General features: G+C 36.7%; 1 protein-coding gene across 5 annotated transcripts in view; it reads right to left on the reverse strand.

Moving 5' to 3' along the window:
- The window catches only part of STXBP5L (syntaxin binding protein 5L), a 402,439-nt gene that overhangs the window by 321,215 nt on the left and 55,538 nt on the right, over positions 1-25,686 (reverse strand). For all 5 annotated transcript variants that reach the window (XM_054575243.1, XM_054575242.1, XM_054575241.1 and 2 more), the window contains exon 5: positions 19,153-19,253. In XM_054575243.1, coding sequence (XP_054431218.1) covers positions 19,153-19,253 — 101 coding nt within the window. The remainder of the gene's footprint in view (positions 1-19,152; positions 19,254-25,686) is intronic.

Consider the following 25,686-nt stretch of genomic DNA (forward strand, 5'->3'; position numbering starts at 1 on the left):
TGAATTGGGGCATTACTGATCAAATAACCCTGTAACTTCATAAATACAACTGCAATCTATTTATATACCAGAAAGTATCCAGCCATGTAATATGAAAAATAGAGACATTTATTGAAGAAGATACAAGATACAAGAAACATTGTACATAGGACAATGAGGCCTCAGTCCCCTTCAAAGTAGACATCTTGGAACCTCACACAGTTCTCCCAAATGCCATCAACTGTGCCATCATATTTTCATGAATCTCATTGATGGCCTGAAATCTCTTCCCTTTCATGGTGATTTTAATTTTGGGAAAAGCCAGAGATTGCATGGCGCCAAATCTGGGCTGGAGGAGTGCTGAGTCACCTGGGTAATTTAATGTTTTACCACAAAAATCTGCACAAGACACAATGCATGACCAGGAGCATTGTTGTGATGAAGCTGCCAATCACCAGTTCCCCATAGCTGCAGCCTTCTGAACCATCCAAATAGTTTCTGCAGAGGAATGTTCAATCTTACCGCAAAATTGGATGCAGGTTCATTGCTGTACTCACTCAATCATTCTGAATGTGACAGCCATGCCCACTCAACAGCACCTTCCACCCCCACTGACTGATCCAGTGAAGTCATCATTGTTCACATATATGCATTCCAGTCCAATCTCTTTGGCTGCCAGGTTACATCAATGTTGTGTAAACCATTGTGAGAGACCTTTTATTATATTAACTGTATGGTGTCAAATGGGTGCTAGACTTAGGGTGATCTTCACAAGATATATAAATGTCTAAACACTATATTGTATACCTAAAACTAATATAATATGTCAACTAAAACTGAAAAATAAAATTTTAAAAAGAAGAAAGAACCATTAAATTATACAAACAATTCTTAATTTTTGGTATAAATAAATATGCCATTAAAATGTATATCCCCAGGTTCCAGCTACACAAATGTGACTCCATGGGATGTGATATATGACTGATATTTTAACAAGTATCCTCAGTACCTGCTATTGAAAATTAAGTCCATAGACCAGCAGCATGGATATCATCTGGAAACTTAGTGGAATTTAGAATCTCAATTTCTACCTCAGAATCAGAAACTGCATTTATAAAGAGCCTTCTGGGGAGTTGTATAGACACTGCAGTTTAAGAAGCACTTCTCTAGGCAATTCTGATATAAATAATCTATGTACTACTTTGTAAGGAACACCGTTCTATGGTTGAATGCTGCTTACTTACTCTTAAGTTTCAGGATAAGAACCTAAATTGCTATGTTAATAGTGAGGATAAAGTCTTGTGACTATGTACTTCCCCTAAACAGCTAATGATAATTATAATGATGATAATAACAACATAGCTACCCTGAGATTTCCTAATCATCTTAAGGCAAAGGACTCATAATTAGGAATTTTTATAGAAAAATTCAAAATTATGAAAGAAAAGATAAAGAATTAAAATTTGAAGAAAAGAATCTGATAATTTGGGATGATCTGTACCTAGCTAGAACTATAATACAATAGACAAAATTAAACAGATAAGTAAAAATTTCATTGAATTTCATTCACAGTCTTAATGGGCTATTCATCAACTAACTGGACTCTATAAAACTGGGTCAATATTGTTGTCTATAGCTTTTTGGAAAACTATCAAATATAAGTCAAATTTTAGTAATAAGTCTAATCTCTGGAGTTCAACAAGGAATAAGATGCACTCTGAGAAGCTTATGCTCATTCTCCTACAGCAAAAGAAATATTTTCTACCATCACTTAAATTCATAGAATACTTCAATTTTTAAAGTATATTTTATTGACTATGCTATTACAGTTGCCCCATTTTTTTCTCCCCTTTATTCCCCTCCCCCCTGCACCCTCCTCCAACTAGTATCCCTCCCCTTTAGTTCATGTCCATAGGTTGTACATATAAGTTCTTTGGTTTTTCCATTTGCTATACTATTCTTAACCTCCCCCTGACTATTTTGTACCTACCAATTATGCTTCTTATTCCCTGTACCTTTCCCCTCATTCTCCCCTCTCCCTGCGGATAACCCTCCATGTGATCTCCATTTCAGTGGTTCCGTTCCTGTTCTACTTGTTTGCTTAGTTTGCTTTTGTCTTTTTTTAAGGTTCAGTTGTTGATAGTTGTGAGTTTGTTGTCATTTTACTCTTCATAGTTTTTATCTTCATCTTTTTTTAGATAAGTCCCTTAAACATTTTATATAATAAGGGCTTGGTGATGATGAACTACTTTAACTTTACCTTATCTAGGAAGTACTTTATCTGTCCTTCCATCTTAAATGCTAGCTTTGCTGTGTAGAGTTATCTTGGATGTAGGCCCTTGCTTTTCATGACTTTGAATACTTCTTTCCAGGCTCTTCTTGACTGCAAGGTTTCTTTTGAGAAATCAGCAGATAGTCTTATGGAAACTCCTTTGTAGGTAACTGTCTCTTTTTCTCTTGCTGCTTTTAAGATTCTCTCCTTAACTTTAATCTTGGGTAATGTAATTATGATGCGCCTTGGTGTGCGCTTCCTTGAGTCCAACTTCTTTGAGACTCTGACCTTCTTGGACTATTTGGGTCCCAGTTTCCTTCCTTTCACTGTTGGTTCCCTGTATATTTTGCTTCATTTTACTTTGCATGGCCTTCATTTTTTCCTCTATTTTGTGACAATACTCTATTTCTGTGAGCATCCTGAGTACTAGTGTTTTGAACTCTGCCTCTCATAGGTTGGCTATCTCCTCATCACTTAGTTCTTTTTCTGGAGTTCTGATCTGTTCTTTCTTTTGGGTCATATTTCTTTGTCTTGGCACACCTGTTATATTGTAAGGGACTGAGCCTTAGGTATTCGTCAGGGTTGAGCAACTCACGTGGTGTGTTGTGGTACTGTGGCGGAGGGGTCAGAGAGGGAACAATGCTGCTTACTCACCTCTCCTCCAGCTTTCAGTACTTCCCTCGCTACTCACAAGCAAATTGAGCCCTTCTGGTGTTGATGCCCTGGTAGATGGACCTGTGAATGCTCTAGGACCCTGTGGGTATCTCCAACAGACACTGTTATGAGGCTGGGAGTTTATCCCACTCCTGCAATCCCCACAGGTTTTTACAGTCAGAGATTTTGAATACTTCTTTTCAGCTCCTTCTTGCCTTAAGGTTTTTCCTGCACTGTGCTGGAACCCTGGTTTGTGCAGTTTCTCTCACTCTCCTGTTGTTCCTCCCTGTTTATATGTGTACAAATCTGGGACTTCCAACTGCCATCTCACCCACCCAGTCCTCCAGCTGCTCCTTGATGCGCATGCTCTCTGCTCCAGCTGACTGTCTCCATCTCTCCTACAAGTCTGGATGAATGTTTCTTCTTTAACTCCTTGGCTGTTGACCTTCCATACAATTTTATTTTCTGGCAGTTCTGGTTTTGTTTTTTGTTTCTTTCTTTTTTTTTTTTTGTTTGTTGTTGTCCTTTTTGTTGTGCGAGGAGGCAAAGTGTATCTACATATGCCTCCCTCTTGGTTGGAATTCCTCAGGATATTTCAATTTTTGAATGAGAGAATTGTGTTGGTGGAGGCCATATGAAAAGCAGGAATGATTCACCTGATCAGTGTGATAAAAGTAGAAGCATAATGGGGAGCCATAATCCCACCCAACCCAGCAGTAAACAAAGTGCCTCTACCTATCTTAGGTGTTAGTTAAGGACACCTAGGGAACCTAAACTTCTATTGATACTTCCACTTGTTAGTAACAAGAATACATGTGTCATTCCCCTGCCAGAACAATGTCAAAACAACCCACCCAAAACAGAAGGTTTAAATAAGACTGATGGTGTCACAACACAATATCCAAAAAATCCAGTTTTAATTTATCCTCACCTGAGGACACTTTTTCATTGTTTTTTTAGAGAGAGAAGGAAAGAGAAAAAGAAAGAAAAAAAAGAAAGGAAGGAAGGAAGGAAGGAAGGTCGGTCAATGTGAGGGAGAAACATCAAATAGTTGCTTCCCATATGCACCTCCACCAGGGATAAACTTGCAACCTTAGTATGTGCCCTGGCTGGAAACAGAGCCTGAGACTTCTCAGTCTATGGAACGACGCTCCAACCAACTGAGCCACACAAGCCAGGGCTAAAATGTCCAAATTTAATTTTTAAAAAAATCACTTAGTACCAAGAAATAGGAAAATCTCAATTAGAATAAAAAAAAAGATGATACCAGAGAGGAGAAAAGATGGTGGAGGAGTGAATGGGAGTCACAATGACCTCCTCCCAAGACCAAACTGGAATTGAGACTAAATAGTGGAGAAATCACCTGGAAAACAATGGAACGATAGAGGGAGAGGAGCCTTGGAGCTGCAGACAGACAGTGGATTCAACTCTAATACATCCCAACGGGTGAGAAGTGTGGTGGAGGCTCGAGAGGGCGGGCTGGGTGCCCACAGGCACCAGCACCATAGGGACATTGAAATGGCCAGTTGGATACCCCTGAGAAGAACAGGGTCTAAACCATTAACAGGGACCTCTAGACTACAGCAGCTGAAATTAGGAAAACGCAGACAAAACACAACCCCAAAAGCTTAGGGGTGCACTCTGCCAGAGACAGGTGGCTGGAGATGCAAAGAGACATTTAAAGGGCCAACGCAAAAATTCGCAGCGGAAGCCGCCTTCCTTGATGTATGTGTAGAGGCGGCAAGAGAGTGGGCTGGTGCCTGCGGAAAGATTGGCGAGGAAAACTTTGTGAAGAGAACAGAGACAGGGGCCAGTGGAGCCCCGGTCATAACTCACCTCCCACTCTGCAGCTACCACCTCGCTCAGGCGTAAGAGAATCAATTAACCTGCCTTTTGCGCACTCCATGCACAGCTTGTGAGCCTGTGGACTAGGGGCTGAATGCAGACTGGCTGGAAGAAATAGAGGATCCCTGGCCAAAGGGGACACACAGCTGCATAGAGACCCTTGAGGAGAGACTGGAGACAGAGGGGTTGGGGAAAGAACTGGAGGATTATCTGAGATCCCTGGAGCAGAGTCCCTCCCCATTCTGTAGTCCCCATTTGTGCAGGGAGCCCGTGCCCCCAAAGAGGCAGAAGCGGCATGGGAGCCAGAAGGCTTGCAATTACGGTCCGCAGAAATAGTGGATCCCTAGCCGACAGGGTCACAGAGCTGCCCAGAGACCCTTCGGGAGAGACTGGAGACAGGATTAACTGGAGAGTCCTGGAGCTGACGTCTTCCCATTTCCGTAGTCTCCATTTCGTCCAGGCAGGCCACGACCTCAAAGAGCTAAAAGCGAGGAAAGCACACAATAGAAAATCCTAAACTGACCAGTGCTGGGTGAGCACCGGGCGCCAGGCTAGCGTGAGGTCAGGCAAGTACACTAGTCCTGGGGCCAGGGTGAGTATGCTCAAAGAACCAGCGTGAGATGCAGAGCGATCCACAGAAATAGTGGATCCCTGGCAGAAGGGGTAACAGAGCTACCCAAAGCAGGAGTCAGACACAGACAGTAGATTCCTGGAAGGCTCAAACAAACAACCCAAGGTCATATAGCGTCAACTACTGATATCCTCAGAGGCAGGCTCAGAAAGAAAAGTAAAGGAAAATAAATAAATAAATGCATAAATACATAAATATATAAATACATAAAAAGACCCGCCTACTACAATAGAAGTTTAATCCATGAGTAAGGAAATCTAGATGGATCAATTGAAGCAGAAGCAAAAATAAATAAATTAATTAATAAACACTCGCAAAAATAGGAAGAAAAAGAAATTTCCCCCATATTAATGGAAAAGGGTAATCCCCACAGAGAGAGCTAAATGAAATAGAGGCAAGGGAACTATCAGATAGTGAATTCAACACAATGGCTCTAAGGAAGCTCGATGAGCTCAGCCAGCTCAAAGATAACTATCAGAAACTGCAGAGAAACTATCAGGATCTTACAACAAACTATATCAACCTGGAAAAGGACATAGAAACTATGAAGGAGACTCAAGAGGATATGAAGAATACCATTTCTGAATTGAGGAACACAGAGGAATCCAAAGCAGGCTAGATGAAGCAGAGGACTGAACCAGAAAGCTGGAAGATAAGGTAGAAAAAAGCTCCCAGAAAGAACAAGAAATGGAAAAGAGACTCAAAAAGAATGAAGAGGCATTTAGGGAAATGCAGGACAACTGAAATGTAATAATATCCACATAATAGGGATACCAGAAGGAGAAGAAGAGGAACAAGGGATACAGAACCTCTTTGAAAAAGTAATTATGGAAAATTTCCCTAATTTGAGGAGAGAAAAGGTATCATGGATCCAGGAAGCACAGAAGGCCCCATTCAGGAGGGACCCACGGAGGCCCACTCCAAGACACATCATCATTAAAATGGCAAATGTCAAAGACAAAGAAAGAATCCTAAAGGAAGCAAGGGGGAAAGAAGCATTAACACACAAGGGAGCACTGATACAGATAGCAGACGACTTCTCAACAGAAACACTACAAGCCAGAAGGGAATGGCAACAAATATTACAAGTAATGAAAAGCAAAGGCCTACAACCAAGGCTGCTCTACCCAGCAAGGCTCTCAATTAAAATAGAATGGGAAATAAGGAGTTTCCAGGACAAAGGAAGGTGAAAAGAATACATCTCAATCAAATCAGCACTACAAGATATGCTAAAGCGACTGCTTTCAGAAGATGAAGGAAAAGAGTGAGAAAGAGAAAAGCACAGGTACAAAGAGAAAAAATAAGTAGGTTAATGTCAGTAATAACTCTCAATGTGAATGGACTAAATGCCCCAATCAAGAGACACAGGCTAGCTGAATGGATAAGAACACATGACCCACACATATGCTGCCTACAAGAGACCCACCTCAGAGCCAAAAACCTACACAGAATGAAAGTAAAGGGATTGAAAAAAATATTCCAAGCAAATGGGCAAGAGAAAAAGACCAGGGGTGCCACTTGTATCAGACAAAGTAGATTTCAAAATAAGGCCATAAAGAGAGACCCAGAGGGGCACTTTATAATACTTAAAGGAAGAATCTATCAAGAAGACATAAACATAGTAAACTTATATACTCCCAATATAGGAGCCCCGAATTATATAAAGAAATTTTGGGCATCTTCAAAAAAGATATAGACAGCAACACACTGATAGTAGGGGATTTCAACACCCCACTGTCAAAAATGGACAGATCTTCCAAACAAAACATCAACACAGATATTGTGCACCTGAATGACACACTAAATCAAATAGATTTAACTGACATATATAGAACCTTACATCAAAAAGAAGCAAAATACACATTCTTTTCAAATGCTCATGGCAGTTTTTCAAAGATAGACCACATGATAGGACACAAAGCAAGCCTCAGCAAATTCAGGAAAACTGAAATAATACCAAGCTTTTTCTCGGACCACAAGGGCTTGTAACTGGAAATCAACCTCAAAGAGAAACTTCAAGAACTTGCAAACTCATGGAGACTCAACAGTACACTATTAAACAATGAATGGGTCAATAAGGAGATAAGAGAAGAAATCAAAAAATTTCTGGAAACAAATGAAAATGAACAGACAACAGTCCAAAATCTATGGGACACAGCAAAGGCGGTCCTGAGAGGGAAGTTCATAGCACTATAGGCTTACCTAAAAAAGATAGAAACATTGCAAATAAAAGACCTAACACTACAACTTCAAGAACTGGAGAAACAACAACAAATAAATCCCAGAGCAAGTAGAAGGAAGGAAACAGTCAAGATTAGAGCAGAACTGAATGACATAGAGACGAAACAAACAATTCAAAGGATCAACCAATCCAGAAGCTGGTTCTTTGAAAAGATAAAAAAAACTGACAAGCCTTTAAGCAGACTTATCAAGAGAAAAAGTGAGAGGACCCAAATAAATAATATCAGAAATGAAAGAAGAGAAATAACAACTGATACCACAGAAATACAAAGGATTGTCAGAAACTACTATGAAGAATTATATGCCAAGAAATTTGAAAACCTTGTTGAATGAAATGGACAAATTTCTAGAAAAGTATAATCTTCCAACACTAGAGGAGGAAGAAACAGAAAGCTTGAACAGACCGATAGCAGCTGGGGAAATTGAAGCAGTAATCAAGAAACTCCAGGCACACAAAAGCCCAGGGCCGGACGGTTTCACAGGAGAATTTTAAAAAACATTTAAGGAAGAGCTAACCCCTGTCCTTCTCAGACTATTCCAAAAAATCCAAGAGGAGGGAAGACTCCCAGACTCTTTTTATGAGGACAGCATCACCCTAATCCCAAAAACCAGATAAAGACCCTACAAAGAAATAAACCTACGGGCCAATTACGCGGGTGAACATAGATGCTAAATCCTCAACAAAATATTGGCAAACCACATCCAGCAATACATTCAAAAGATTATCCACCACGATCCAGTGGGATTCATTCCAGGCATGCAGGCATGGTTCAATATACGCAAGTCTATAAACGTAATACATCACATAAATAAAAGACAGAAACCATGCGATCATCTCGATAGATGCAGAAAAAGCATTCGATAAGGTACAGCACCCACTTATGATCAAAACACTCAGCAAAATGGGAATAAATGGGGCATTCCTCAACGTAATAAAGGCCATATATGAAAAACCTACAGCCAACATCATACTCAAAGGGCAAAAACTAAAAGCTTTTCCACTAAGACCGGGAACATGACGAGGATGTCCGCTTTCACCACTTCAATTCAACATCGTATTGGAAGTCCTAGCCAGGGCAGTCAGACAAGAAAAAGAAATAAAGGGCATCCAAATAGGAAAGGAGGAAGTAAAGCTATCATTGTTTGCAGATGACATGATAGTGTACATAGAGAATCCTGTAGACTCTACCAAAAAACTCCTCAACCTAATAAGTGAATTTGGCAAAACGGCAGGATACAAAGTCAACATTCAGAAATCAAAGGCATTTTTGTACACCAGCAATGAAACAGAAGAAGAAGAAATCAGAAAAAAAAATACCATTCGATATAGCAAGAAGAAAAATAAAGTACCTAGGTATAAATTTAACCAAAGAGGTAAAAGACCTGTACGCAGAAAACTATACAACTTTGAAGAAAGAAGTTAAGGAAGACACAAATAAATGGAAGCGTATACCGTGCTCATGGATTGGAAGAAGTAATATCATCAAAATGTCCATACTACCCAAAGCAATTTATAGATTCAACGCAATCCCTATTAAGATACCAATGACATATTTCACAGAAATACAACAGACATTTCAAAAATTTATATGGAACCATAAACGACCCCGAATAGCCTCAGCAATTTTGAGAAAGAAAAACAAAGTAGGAGGGATCACAATCCCGGACATCAAACTCTACTACAAAGCCACTATACTCAAAACAGTCTGGTACTGGCACAAGAACAGACCCATAGACCAGGGGAACAGAATAGAAAGCCCAGAAATAAGCCCAGGTCTCTATGGGCGTCTAATATTTGACAAAGGGGGCAGAAGCATAAAATGGAGCAATAATAGCCTCTTCAACAAATGGTGTTGGAAGAGCTGGATGGCAACATGCAAAAAATTGAAATTGGATCATCAGCTGACAGCATACACAAAAATAAACTCAAGTTGGATAAAAGACTTAAATATAAGTCGCAACACCATAAAAGTCCTAGAGGAGAACATTGGCAGGAAACTCTCAGATATCCCGCGCAGCAATTTTTTCACCGATATGTCTCCTAAAGCAAGGGACATTAAGGAAAGAATAAACAAGTGGGACCTCATCAAAAGAAGAAGCTTCTGCACGGCAAAAGAAAACATCAGCAAAATGAAAAAGGAGCCAACCATATGGTAAAATATATTCACTAATGATACATCAGATAGAGGTTTGATTTCCAAGATATATAAAGAACTCACTCGACTCCACTCCAAGAAGACAAACGGTCCAATCCAAAAATGGGCAAAAGACCTAGGCAGACGCTTTTCCAAGGAGGAGATACAGAGGGCCCAGAGGCGTTTGAAAGGATGCTCGGCATCACTAGCCATCAGAGAAGTGCAGATCAAAACCACCATGAGGTACCACCTCACACCGGTCAGAATGGTCAGCATAAACAGATCAGGAAACAACAGGTGCTGGCGAGGCTGTGGAGAAAAGGGAACCCTAGTACACTGTTGGTGGGAATGCAGACTGGTGCAGCCACTGTGGGAAGCAGTGTGGAATTTCCTCAAAAAACTGAAAATGGAACTGCCTTTTGATCCAGTGATTCCACTGCTGGGACTATACCCTAAGAACACCAAAACGCCAATACAAAAGAACCTATGCATCCTAAAGTTCATAGCAGCACAATTTACAATAGCTAAGTGTTGGAAGCAACCTAAATGCCCATCAGTAGATGATTGGATCAAAAAGTGATGGTACATATACACAATGGAATACTACGCAGCAGAAAGAAAAAAAGAACTACTAAACTTCGCAACAGCATGGATGGAACTGGAGAGCATTATGCTAAGCGAAATAAGCCAGGGGGCGAAAGACAAATACCATATGATCTCACCTATAAGTGGAACCTAACCAACAACACAAAGATGCAAGGAAAGTAAGACCAGCAACACTAAATGAAAAGAAACCAACAGAGACCAGAGGGAAGGAGGGAGGGGTGGGCGAGGGAAAAGGAAGGGAAGGGGAAAGTCAAAGAACATATATCAAGGACTCATGGACAAAACCACAGGGGAGGGATTAAGTGGGGGGCCAGGGAAAGGGTAAGTGGTAGGCGGAAGGCAGAGATAAATGTATTTGAATAAATAAATTAATTAATTTAAATTAAAAATAAAAAAATATATTATTAAAGATCTTTGAAAAAAAGATGATACCAACACCAAGATAATAAAAATGTTACCGTTCTCTGATAAATATTTAAGAGAAGCTATCACAAAAGTACAAGCAATTATAAATAAAATGAAATGAAAAAATTAGTCTCAAAAAAGAAATAGGAGAAAAAAAGAGAACCAAATGAAAATTTTACTGCTGTAAATACAATTAAAAATTTTAAACTTTTGTTATAAATAGGTATATTCTCAATTGCATAATGGAGGAAACAGATAAAAGAGCCTGTGTACTCAAAGATAAAACAATGAAAATTATCCAATCTGAAGAAACAGAGAATAGATGTGAAAAAGTGCAAAAGACTCAGAAACCTGTGGGACAAAAACAAGATACCATTATGTTATAGAGCCCAAGAAGGAGAGGAAAAGAGAATGGCATTGAAGAAGTAGTCAAAGAAATAATGTCTAAAAATCCCCAAATTTGACAAATGACAAATAATATTCAAAACACTTGAGAAAACCTATACAGGAAAAAACCTGAAGAAATAAAATCAAGGCAGATCATAACCAAACATCTGATAACTAAGAAAGAAGAAAAAATCTTGTAAGCAGTAAGAGAAAAACACCTTAATTATAAAGGGAAAAATTGCAATGATAGCAGATATCTCATCAGAAAACAAAAGGCCAGGAGGAAGTAGAATTCTATTCAAGTGCTTAAGGAAAATAATTCTCAACCCAGAATTCTATGTCCCCCAAAAGTATCTCTCAGGAAGAAAGGAAAAAATCATAACATTATTAAGTGAAGCTATACTAAAAATATGTCATTAGAAGAATAACTCTAAGGAAATGGTTTAAAAAGTTCATTAACCCAAAAGGAAATGATAAAAGGATAAATTTTTAATATCAAGTATGAAGAAAAAACAGAAAATAAAAATGTGAATAATAAAATATATTTTTCTTCTCCACTTAAATTTCCTAAATTAAATTGAACTGATAATTGAAGCAAAAACTATAATGCATTCTGATGTGGTTCTAAATATATTTAGAGGAAAATTTACTATAAAGGTGGGGCAAAAGTATGTTTACAGTTGTGAGTACATGAAACACAATTTATTCTTGTCTTATCATTAATTATTGTATTATTTCCATGTGCACAACTGTAAATCTATTTTTCCCCACCCTGTAAATAAGGGAAATGAATAAAGGACATATTCATTCAAACTGGGAAAATGCAACAGCAGTAGACTGTGATGCATTGTTTATATATAATGAAATGTCCACAGCTACCAGTAAAAAAAGTGGAGTGATACAAAGAGATACAGCAAAAATTTAAAAAATATATGTAAATTAATTAATTTTTAAAGACACTAAAAATTAAACTATAGATAAATCAAAATAGAATTCTAAAAAAGATGTTCAATTAAACCACATGAAGACAAAAAACAAATAAAAATAGAACAAGTAGACAAAAAATAAGAACTTAAGTCCTAAAATATCAATAATTACATAACATATAAACAATTAAAATACCCAGGCAGAGTGAGTAAATGAATAGATCAAAAAACTGTTACACTTACACAATGGAATACTATGCAGCAGAAAAAAGGAAACCCTACCCTTCTTGACAGCATGGATGGAACTGGAGAGCATTATGTTAAGTGAAATAAGCCAGGCAGTAAAAGACAAATACTATATGATCTCCCTATAAGTGGAACCTAATTAACAAAACAAACATGTGAAAAAGACTGAACCAGAGACATAGAAATAAAGAACAAACTGACAGTGATCAGAAGGGAGGGAAGAGGAGGGTAATGGGGGAAAGAAGTGAAAGCGTCATCAAGGAACAAGTATAAAGGACCCATGGACAAAGACAACACATGGAGAAGGATTAAATGTGGGATGTGGGGATGGGTGGGGCAGGGGGGAGTGGTAGGGGGTAAATGAGGACAACTGTAATTGAAAAACAATAAAAAAATAAATATTAACATATTGGAAAAATCACTCAACTATACACTGTATAGAAGAAATTGAATATATTGACATAAGTGGCTGAAAATAACAAGAAGGACAAAAATATATCATGCAAACATTAAAAGAAAGCAGGAGTGGCTATTTTGATATCAGATTTTTAAAAATTCATTGGAAAGACAATCACCAGAGAGTGAGAGGTTACATAAATATAAGAAGGTCAACCTACTAAGGAGAAATACCAATTCTAAATGGGCAAACAACTAAACAACAGGTTTGAAAATATGTAAAGCACAAAATGATATAACTGAAAAAAGAGAATCTGAGATTCTAGGATGAAATTTCAACAGTTGTATGGAGCAAATCAGTAAGGATACTGAAGAATCGAACACAACTATCAACCAACAGGAACTAATCAAGCTTTATAGAATAATCTGACAAACAATAGGGAAAGAGACATTCTTTTCTAGCATCCAAAAACACATATCAAGATAGACCATATCCTGAGCTGAAAAATAAACATCAATAAATTTAAAATAATTCAAGTCACATAGAATGTGTTCTCTAAAGACAATAGAATCAATATAGAAATCAATTTACTAAAAATGTGAGAGAAAAAGATATCTCCAAATACTTGGGCCCTGGACAGGTAGCTCAGTTGTTTGGAGCATCATCCCACACACCAAAAAGTTGTGGGCTCAACTCCTGGTCAGGGCACATACCTAGGTTGCAGGAGTGATGCCTGGTCACACTCTCTCTGTCCCTCTCCCTCTTAAACCCTGGTGAGAATTTAAAAAAAAAAAAAGGTGCAAAAATCTCCAAATACCTGTAACTAAGCAACACAATTCTAAACGATAGGTCCAAGAAGTCATCAGCACAAGAACATATTTGCCAATGATACCTTGGGCAAGAGTTTGATCTCCAAAATATAAAAAGAATTCATATGACTCCACACCAGAAAGACAAACAATCCAACTAAAAAATGGGCAAAGGACCTGAACAGACACTTCTCCAGGGAGGACATACAGAAGGCCCAATGACACATGAAAAAATGCTCAACATCACTAGCCGTTAGTGAGATGCAAATTAAAACCACGAGATACCACTTCACAGCAGTCATAATGGCAATCATAAACAAATCAACAAACAAGTGCTGGCGAGGTTGTGGAGAAAAGGGAACCATAGTACACTGTTGATGGGAATGCAGACTGGTGCAGTCACTGTGGAAAACAGTATGGAATTTCCTCAAAATACTAAAGATGGAACTGCCTTCAAGCCAGCAACCCCACTGCTGGGATTACACCCAAAGAACAGTGAATCACCAATTCAAAAGAACTTATGCACCCCAATGTTCATTGCAGCATTACTTACAATAGCCAAGTGCTAGAAACAGCCTAAGTGCCCATCGGTAGATGAGTGGATCAAAAAACGGTGGTACATTTACACAGTGGAATACTACTCAGCCACAAAAAAAGGAGAAAATTTTACCCTTTGTGGCAGCATGGATGGACCTGGAGAATATTATGCTAAGTCAAATAAGCCAGTCAGAGAAAGACAACTACCATATCTAATCTAATGAACATACCAAACTAACAAGGAAAATAGACTCATAGAGAGCAGAATGATAGCTACAGTGAAGGTGGGATTTAGAGGGTAGAGGGAGTGAGCAAAAAGGAGAAAGGACTCATGAGCATGGACAACAGTGTGGTGATTGCAGAGGTCAGAGGGTTAAAATGGGTATAAATGGTAATGGAAAAGCAACTAAAAAATTAAAAAAGAAATATATCTAATATTAAAAAAAGATAAAAATAATATGATCACCAAATCAATTGATGCAGAAGGTAGCATTTGACAAAATTCAACATTTATTTATGATTAAAAAATATCAAAAATCATATTAGAGGGTATTTTGTCAACTTCATAAAGGACAGCTACAAGAAAACCTACAGTTAACACTATATTAATAGTGAAATGAATGAATCCTTCCCACCTAAGATTAAGAACAAGCAAAAATGGCCGCTCTAATCACTCTTCTTCAACAAAGTATTGGAAGTTCTACCCAGTGCAAGAAAAGGGAGAAAAGGAATTAGAGGCATGTAGATCAGAAAGGAAGAAATAAAGCTTCCCTATTTGCAGATAACACGATGGTCTACTTAGAAAATGCACAGAATCTACAAAGAAACTCTCAGAACTAGTATGAACTGAGTAGCATTTCATCATATAAGATTAACATACAAAACTCAATTGTGTTTCTATATTAGCAATGAACATGTGGAAGCTGAAATTTAAAGTGCAATACCTTTTAAAATCACTCAAAATATGACATACTGAGATAAAAACATAAAAATCAATTATAGAACTTACACGCGAAAAAGTACAAAACCTAGATGAAAAAAATGAAAGACCTAAGTCAATAGATATATTGTGTTCATAGATTTTAATACTCAATATAATAAAAATGTCAATTCACACTTTTTAAAAACTCTCCAAATATATTTTTGTAGATTTTGTAGACATGCTCATTCTAAAATTTACATGAAAAGGCAAAGAAATTAGAATAGCTAAAGTAATTATGAAAAAGAATAATAAAGTAGAAGGAATATGTCTACCCAATTTCAAGACCTAATATACAGCTATAGTAATCAAGATTGTGTGGTGTTGACAGAGGGATAGACACAAATATCAATGGAACAGAATAGAGGACACAGAAAAATAAACCTACTTAATATGTCCAATTTACTTTTGACAAACATGTGAGGCAATACAATGAAAGATGTCAACAAATGGCACTGGAGAACTGGATATCTACTGAGACAGAAATGAATCTCTAGCTAAACTTCAAACCTTATACAAAAAATAAAACAGAGCATACAATTATATGTAAAATATAAAAGTTCAAAAAAATAGGAGAAAATTCTTGGGATCTAGGACTAAACAACAAATTCTTAGATTTTATGCAAAAGTATGACCAATAATGAAAGAATTAATACACTGGGCTTCATAAAAATTTCAAGTATTTTCTCCATGAAAGACTCTGTTAACAGGGCCTTAATGAACTACTGACTGGGAGAAAACATTTGCAAACCCCATATCCAACAAAGGACTAGAAAATTTATCTAGAATAAATATTAAAATTCTCAAAACTGAATGGTTAAAAAAATAAGAGAAAGGCCTAATAAACTGAAAATCATTGCTTTTATTGAAGTCTCGGGAAAAACTAAAACCCAAAATCTCTATATAGAAAGTTTTCAGGAAAACCAAAAATCAAAAGGAGACAAAAATCAAGGACACTAGGGAAATTGGAAGCAGAATACCACATATAAAAAAAATTAACCCTGCTATAATATATACAAGTAATATAAGGTCTGTATACCATAGCCTACACATAGGATTTTACTTGAAAAACCATATAAAACAACTCTATGCTTTCCCCAACATTATATAATACAATTTATGATCAGGGATAGCAAAGGCTATTAATATGCCCAAAATGTGAACGTTTGATTTTATTTGTTTTCCAGATCATGCATTACAGAAATCAAAACAGTTTCTCTTTCACATTTAGGTTTAAAATGAGATTTGAAAGGAATCATCCATCAGAAGCAGCTGAAATATCTAAACCTAGTTCTCAAAAATCTAAAGCTGGTTGCTGTCTTTAAGGACTGTAGGACCAAAGGCTGAAGGTGCCTTAAAAAAAAAACCCTAAAATTTATAGCATAAACTATATATATGGCATAAGCATATATAGAAATTCACATGATTAAATGGCTAATTTAAGAGGACTTAAAGTTCCAAAAGATGCTTGGTTAAATTTTCCTTTGTAGATCTAATTCTATCATTCACCCTATATTTGAAGATATTTTCTCCCTCCACAGTAAATTGTGATAGTTAATAATTATTCTCCATTCAAGAGTGTCAATGATTATTCTCAATTTCAGATAGTGAATTTCTTTTTCTTTATATCAGGTTCCCAGACAGAGCCACTGGAGCTGGATGTGCTCCCAAATCAGTACGGAAAAGCAGCTCCCTCGTGTGGATGGAAGGGCGGGGAGCGGGGAAGGGTTAAACCTGGGGATGAGTTGAAAACTGGAAGTCAGACTCCCAAGTCCCAGGACCTCTGCCTTCCAGCATCCCTGCAGCCAGCCAGAGTGGGTGGACCCTCCAGGTCAGTTGCCTGAGGCCGGCCTTCTACCTGGAGCTCCCTTGCCAGCACCTGCCCAGAGTGGGCAGATTGAGAGAGGCAGGAACCAGTTCTTCCTTCTGGGGCAGCAGGACAACTGACGAAAATGGTCAGGGACCCCAAAACAACAGTGGTGAGGGGCCAGCCAAGTAGAGGGGGTCCCCTGCCCCACGCGCTAATATATCCTTTCCCCAGTTTCTCCCTTTAAGTGTTTTCTGGTAACCATGGATATTGATAATTTCATTAATGGACTTCCTACCCATAGATCCTGCAGGATCATCAACACCTCCCCATTATTCACCCAAATAAAGAAATAAAATACTGGGGGGGAAAAAGATATATATCACATTTTTGTAGGCATTAAAATAGGCAATGCTTGCAAGGTTTCTATTATTTAAACTTGTCCAAAATCTGCCAGCTTACATTTTTATGTTGCTTCCAATTAAATCCACCCCAACTGAGATAATAAAATTAAAATTGTCAATCATCACCACCAACCATTCCTTCCCCTGTAAAAGGGGCCAGAACATTTCCATCAACATTCCAATTGTGAGGGAAATGCAACTCATTATGTCCATCTACACAAAAGTGCATGGCCAAAATATTCAAACCATTGAAACAAAATATTAGGATGGCAATATCTGAGTAGGTAATATATTCAGTGTAAAGAAAACAAAAATAGTATAACATCTCTTGACTGAGCTTTCATTTTAGTATTCTAAATTTTCTGTTATATTACTTGTTTTATAATTTAAAAAATAACCAAAATTAGGTCTAAACTAAAGAAAGAATTCCTATCTAATATTAGCAAATATCTAAAATATAAACATCCTCATCTGAAAAAATACTGGACACAATAAAAATTTCTATTGACCCTGAATCCTAAAATACTGCAGATGTAACATTCATGAATACTACTCAAAATATTGAAAGTTAATAATTTAAATAGTATTGTATGTTTATGAGGAGAAAAGCAAAAAGCTTCAGAAAAGATTATCTGTATACCTGCCATCCTTTTTTCTAACTATTCCTATGAAAACGGGTTTACTTCATTACGCAGTGTCTAAAGTGATAATTCCTTATGAATTATGCCCATTCAATAAATAAAATTAATACTATCTTGAACTCTCAGTAATGACTGCCTGCCTCTATTATTCACCTACATCAGTTTGAATAATACTTGCTAATCTGTGTAAATTTATTTCTTAGAGGTTTCTTTTTCTTTCATGAACATCAAGCTTTCCTGAGGTGGCCCTTCCCATGAACTGCAAATCATATGCTTGTTCTCCAAATAATAAACAAATATTAGAATATTTTATAGTTGTATAAATATTCTTTATAAAAGAATATTTTATAGACAGACAATAAAATACAGTTTTACTTCAAGGTATATTATTAATTAAGTGGATGTATGTTATGTTCCAGGGCTGATTGAATCCAATATTAGAAACATTAAAATTTGGTATAAGTTATTATGCATAAAATCTAGTAACAGTTTATATCCATTCATATAGTTTTCTCTTTTTGATGATTAATATTTCATTCTAAAATGGGGAATCAAAAGTTTGATCAAATTGCCATCTTAAATATGAAACTTGAATATGTAGAGTTGTTCCCCAGTTAGTACCAACAACACTTTTTGGTATCTAAAACTTTGTCTCAGTATTTCTTTAATGTAAAAAATAATTACACAAAAGGGCCCTAGCTGGTGTGGCTCAGTAAATTGGTCTCTGGTTCAATTCCCAGTGTAGGGCACATGCCGGGATTGCAGGCCAGGTCCCCAGCAGGGGGCATATGAAATGCAACCACATACACGTTTCTCTCCCTTTCCTCCCCTCTCTAAAAATAAATAAATAAAATCTTTAAAAAGAAATTTACACAAAAGGATGCAACTATAGGAAGTAATAGGAAGTAACTGCCATGACCAAAGGTATAAAAATAAGTTTACTATTTACTTGCCTCAAATTTTAGGTCAGGGTTTGCAATACCCTGCTTAGGGAAAAGAATACATCATTGTTGAAGTGCTGCTTTATAGCAAGGAAAATAGAAATGTTAGAAACTTTCCATTAGCAGATGATGACTAAATATCAATTATAAATTTTCTATGAAAATTAACAATTATAAAAACAATCATAAACATTACATTACTTCCAGCTATTAAGATTAAGGAAAAAAGTCTTTCAAAAGTTAACCTGTAACTTGCTCAGGAAATAACTTTATTACACCTTAGTAAATTGTTTAACTCATAAATTCTTACCGTTCTCTATTAAATTTAAGAGAATGAAGAATAGCTGGTCTTTTTTGTCTAAGGTTCCACAAATGAAGTGTATCATCTGAACTTGCACTGACCAAAGCACCCTGGAACAAAAAGAAGACAAATTTAGCAAGTGATTTACTTAATTTAGGGTTTATTGTGAAGCAAAAACAAGCAGCAAATTTACTGAACTTGTCACCGCTTGAAGAGTGATTTCTATCTATATAACCTAGAAATATATGGAAGGTCAACTGCACACACTCCAATCAGGAAGCCCAAGAACACTGAAGTGGAAGAAGCAAGTAAACTACAGCATGGGGATTGGTCAGAATGACTAGCTCAAGAAATATGCATATACTTATATAGAGGAAAATTATTGTAAGCATCATTGTGACTATTAAGGATTTGTTTCTATTGTCTTTGGGAAAAATTAGTTTAATTTTTTTGTTGTTTTTACTATTGACACATATACTGTATAGCTTTGCAGAGAAGCAAATATCTGACCTAGTTTTAAAATTCAATCTAGTTACATAAAAATTCTCCATCTGTAAAAATTTTTTCAATATACTATAGTAGGGAAGTATATGTTCTTCCTAAAAAAATATATTTGGTATAGTTTAATTTGTTTCTATAGTTCAAGAAACTTAATCTATGATAAAAGAAACCATCTATAATAAAACACTTCCCCAAATAGAATTTAGTATAACTTTAAAAATATTGTTAAGATTATTTTTATATGGTGGTGGGGGAAAGGCAGAGACAAATGTATTTGAAAAAATAAAGAAAATAAATTAAAAAATAATAAAAAAAGATTATTTTTATACAAAAACTCCAAATACAAATAAATCCTATTTCAAATACAATGTTTTCTACTTAATATGGCAGACACTATATGGACAGATAACTAGCAGCCATGTATGATATGTACACACACACACTTAAACTATTTATTTCACTGAGTTCAGTAATATAATCTTAAACAATGTCAGAACTTTTACTATTATGAGTTCCCCAGCTAAACATATCAGTGCTTGCCCTTTGACAGGGCCTGAAGCTACTTTAGAGTGTTGAAATGTGTTCTTTAAAGGCAATCTTGCAGAATCATGGTGATCCTGAGACACTAAAAAATATTTCATATTTTCCAAAGTATTCTGTTACAAGTAACCTTTCTTAGTTTATAATATCAATCACAGATATCAAGATCATCATCCCATTTAAATGCTAGGAAAAACTATATTGAAATTTCTAAAATTGATTTCTTTTTTAGGAATTAGAGAAGAAGATAGGAATCTAAATGCCTTTCCAAAACAATTCCTAAGACAAAAATACTCATGTATCCTGTGATGGTTCCCTTAGCATTCTATACCTGTGATTTTAGTCTCAAGGAGAACTTTTAAAACACCAACCATAATCATAGCATATCCATTAAAAATGTTTAAAATTTGTATAATTTTTGCATTTGTATATAAATGTATAAATACACACATTCAAAGAGGAACATTAATATATACACTCTAACATGAACTCACAGGTAATTACTTTCCCATAAAATGTACCTATACTTGCCTTGAGGATTTTTATGTTTGTTTGCTTGTTTTATTTGTAAACCATTCCCAAATGTTTCATATATACTGTAAACTGTAAAATTATTAGGATTGCTTGTAAGTGCTTAAGGAGCTACAATTATTTTTTGAGATATAAAATACTGATCTCATTTCTCAGGAAAGTGGAAATTGACTTGTGATAGGGTGAAGATAAAATGTAACATAGGAAATTAGTAAAACATTCTCCACAATAAATAGTTATGGGCTATATAAAAGATATAATATGCCAAAGGCAATAGAATTAAAGCAACATCTATGAATAATATTTTAGTATAATACCTGAATAAACCTAGGGAAGAAGTCAGTATTATTAATTCTATGTAAAAACTAGAAGGTGACATAGCACTGGAGGGAAATGAATAGGATCTCTGAGCATAACAGACGAAAAGAGATAGGACACATGAAAGTAAGCACATCATCAGTGTGTCTAGGGCTCATTTACAAGCAAAGTGAATCTACAAGAAGCACTACTACAGAAAATCTATGAAAAGATTAAAAACTGTGATCAAAAACACCAGTGAAAAGGTCAGAAACTAGGAAGTTTGGAAAAAAAGTACAGAAGCTGAGTGTGAGGTAGATCAAGGTAAGTAGTTTAGGACAAACAATGTAAACAATGGAAAGATGTTAAAGGCTTGTCTTTATATATTCTCAGTTATGTAGCACAGAGGAAAACATAGGACCTTGGAGACAATTCTCAGAAAATCATACCCAGGGGGAATACTGCAAAACAACTTATGCCTGCCAGTACACATTGATGTAGAAGGCAAAAGGCTGAAATCTCTAAACCAGTAACACTGAGTCTTAAAAAAGGTTGCCATTATAAATACTAATGACTAGGAATTATAATAAAATATTTTTAAAAATATTTTCCCTTTTCTTCCTCATCTCTCATTTTGGTATCCAATAGCAAGTATGCCTATAAAGTGAAATACGCTTGTTCCGTCAATAAGGAGAATCTCACAAACTTATGAGAAAGATTTTAAGCCAAGAGAAGTAAAATGTGGACATTTGCCAATATCATAAATTCTTCATGCCTCAGATGTCTCTCATATGAAGTTCCATGAACCACTATATTCATGTTTATGATTAATTATAAATGCTTAGAAAGAGGTATAACACAAGTATATAAACACATTGAGTTAAAAATAATTGTTCATGTCACAAGAGAGCAAGCTGTTTTTTCTCATTTTTTTCTCAAGGCACTGAGTTCAGTCTGCTATGTGCCTTAGCAGATTTGATATGGCACAAACTCAAAGCATTTTTGCATTGACTGGCTCAACTAACATAAAAGAAGCTCCAGATCACTCAATGATCCACTGTAAAAATTTGAGTCAAGAACTATTGGAAAGAGGTATTTTAAAGAAACAATCCCATTTATGATTGCATTAAAAAATGCTAGGAGTAGAAGAGAATCAAGATGGTGGAGGAGTATGTGGAAGTCACACTGACCTCCTCTCAGGACAAATCTGAAATTACAACTAAATTGTGGAGAAATCACCTGGAACAAACAACTTAACAATAGTGAGAGAGGAGCCTTATAACCTCAGACAGACAAAAGAATCAGCTTTAGCACAGCCTCACTGGTAAGGAGTGCAATAGAGACTCAGGGAAGGCAGGTGGGTCACCCACAGGCAGCAGTGGCAGAGGGATATTGAAAGAGCCAAATGAATCCCCCTGAGAAGAGCGGGGTCTAAGCCATAATCAGGAATCTCCATCCTACAGCACCAGAGCCCCAAAGTACACAGATAACAACTAGCTTCAAAAAGCAGCAGGGTTGCTCTCTACCAGAGACATGCAGCTGGAGATACAAAGAGCCTTTTAAAGGGCCAACACATACATTTTTATTTGCAGCCACTTACCCTGGTCTCTGGCAAAGTGGAGGCAGAGTGAGCTAGAGATGCCTGAGGAGAGACTGGGAAAGGAGGCTTTGGGGAGAGAACTGAGAGAGTACCTGGCAGGATCCTGTGCTGACTCCTCCCTGATACGGCAGCAGCCACCTTGCTCAGGCAGACCACTTCCCTGAGCAGGAACAGCATAAGATGACACAATAGCCCTGCCCCCCAGAGGGACCCCACCCTGGCCCAGTAGTGCTAAAGCCTGAGGATTGAGTACAGAGCGGCAGCCACAGAGAATAGATCCTTGTCTAAAGGGGGCATTAGTGGTCTAGAGAAACTTGACCAAAGACTAGAGACAGAGGCTTTAGGGAGAGAACTGAGAGAGTAGCTGAAGAGATCGCAGTATTGACTCCTTCCCCGCGTGGCAGTAGCGATCCAGCTCCGGCAGACCACTCCTCTGAGAGGCAGCATCATGAGAGGACCCAATAACCCCACCCCCAGGAGGGATTCAGCCCTTCCCTATGGTATCTCTGAGCTGGCCTACTAAGTGCAGAGTGACTAGATTAACAGCTGAAGGAGACAGCCACAGACAGTAGATCCCTGGAAGTCTCGAACAGATTGCCTAGGTCAGACAGGGTTAACCGCTGACATCATCAGAGACAGATCCAGAAAGAAAAAAACAGCATTCTCGTACCATAGAAGTTCACACCACAAAGTCAGGAAATCAAGGCAGATCAATTTAAGAAGCAGAAGCAAAAGAGAAGAGTCTCACAAATAATGGGAAGACAAAGAAACACCCCCCCAATTGAAGGAAAAGGAGGAATCCCAACAAAAAGAACTAAATGAAATAGAGGCAAGGGAACTATCACTTACTGAGTTCAAAACGATTCTAAGAAAGCCCAATGAGCTCTGTGAGCTCAGAGAGAATTACCAGAAACTACAGGGAAACTATGAGGAATTTACTGCAAACTATATCAGCATGAAATGGGAATTAGAAACTACCAACAAGAGACAAGAGCAAATGAAGAATACAATTTCTGAATTAAAGAACACAGTAGAAGGAATCAAAAGCAGGCTAGATGAAGCAGAGGATCGAATCAGCAAGGTGGAAGGTAAGGAAGGAAAAAAGTTCCCAGAAAGAGCAAGAAAATGAAAAAAGACTCAAAAGGAATGAAGAGGCATTTAGGGAAATACAGGACAACCTGAAACGTAATAATATCCATATAATAGGGATACCAGAAGGAGAAGAAGGGGAGCAAGGCATAGAGAACCTGTTTGAAAAAGCATTGATGGAAAACTTCCCTAACTGGAGGAGAGAAAAAGTCACACAAGTCCAGGAAGCACAGAGGGACCCATTCAAGAGGGACCCATTCAAGAGGGACCCATTCAAGAGGAACCCACTGAGGCCAACTTTAAGACACTTCATAATTAAAATGGCAAATACCAAAGACAAACAGAGGATCCTAAAAGAAGCAAGGGAGAAACAGGTAGTAACATATAAGGGAGCCCTGGTACAATTAGCACCTGACTTCTCATCAGAAACACTACAAGCCAGAACGGAATGGCAAGAAATATTCTAAGTCATGAAAAGCAAAGGCCTGCAACCAACATTGATCTACCCAGCAAGACTCTCAATTAAAATGGAAGGTGAAATAAGGAGTTTCCCAGACAAAAGAAGGCTAAAAGAATACACTTTCACCAAACTAGCACTGCAAGATATGCTAAAGGGACTGCTTTAAGAAGATGAAGAAAAAGAGTCTATGAATATTCAGTTCCTTTCACAGTCACCAATACTTGATATTACCAGTATTTTTAATACTTATTAACCTGATTGTGACAATGATGTGTTATTTTAATTCTTTATTCTTTGTTGCAACTAAACCTGGGGTTTTTTTTTGTATATTTTTTACCTATTTCTATTTTTAAAAAGCTTTAAATGACTTTTTGGTATTCTTTATCCATTTTCTTATTAAATGTTGGTAGAATTTTTTCCTTAAAAAGCAAAGAAAAAAACTAAAAACTGTTAACCCTTTTTTAGATGTGTTGCAAATACTTTCCCATTCTATTACTTGTCCTTTAACTTTTTTTACATTAATATCACTGTATAGTCTTAAATGTTTAATATAGTCATACTGTCAGTATTTTACTTAATAGTTCTGGGCTTGAATATGTTACTTCAGAGTAAGAAAAATATTATTTTGTATTTTCTCCTAAAACTCCTTAGATTTTACATATTGATTTTCAACTCACTTGAATATTTCTTGTATAATATATGGAATAGGACTCTATATTTGTTTTATTTCAAGTAATAATGATCCAAGCACCATATTTGTTGAATAAGCCTTATTTTCCCCCATTGATTTGAAATGTCAATGGAATCATATGTTACATTCTTAGATATATACATTTGTTTCTAGAATGCTCATTTTATTTCATTGATCTACTTGATTATTTCTGTGCTGGTGTCATGTTTTTTAACTACTGAGACTTTATAATGGATTTAAATTTTATAGTATTATATAATGGATTCTGACATTTAAAAATTAATTAATTGATTGATTAAATCTGCATTTACAAAGAAAGAAATAAGGAACTTCAACCTTTTGCGACAACATGGATGGAACTGGAAAATATTATGCTAAGTGCAATAAGCCAGTGGGTGAAAGCCAAATACCATATGATCTCACATCTATGAGTGGAATCTATTCAACAAAATAAACTAATGAACAAAATAAACCACAGGCAAGGAAACATGGAGCAGACTGAAAGTGACCAGAGGGGATGGGGAATGAGGACAATGATGGAAAGAAGGAGAAGGAACCAAACAAAGAACATGTATGAATGACCCCTGGACATGGACAACAGAGTGGGAGTTGAGTGTGGGAGCGGGGGGTGGGGTGGGATGGGTAGAGGAGGGCAAAGGGGAAGAAATTGAGACAGCTGTTATAGAATAAACATGATTTAAAAATAAAATGAAATACCCTAGGAGTAAATTTAACCAAGGAGGTAAATAACTATATTTGAAAAACTATAAGATGCTGAAGAAAGATATTTAAAAAGATACAAATAAATGAAAGCATGTACCATGCTCATGGTTA

Source organism: Pteronotus mesoamericanus, unplaced genomic scaffold (assembly GCF_021234165.1).
Source record: "Pteronotus mesoamericanus isolate MK-2021 breed Mesoamerican mustached bat unplaced genomic scaffold, CSHL_Meso_final contig_27, whole genome shotgun sequence".
Classification (NCBI taxonomy): domain Eukaryota; kingdom Metazoa; phylum Chordata; class Mammalia; order Chiroptera; family Mormoopidae; genus Pteronotus; species Pteronotus mesoamericanus.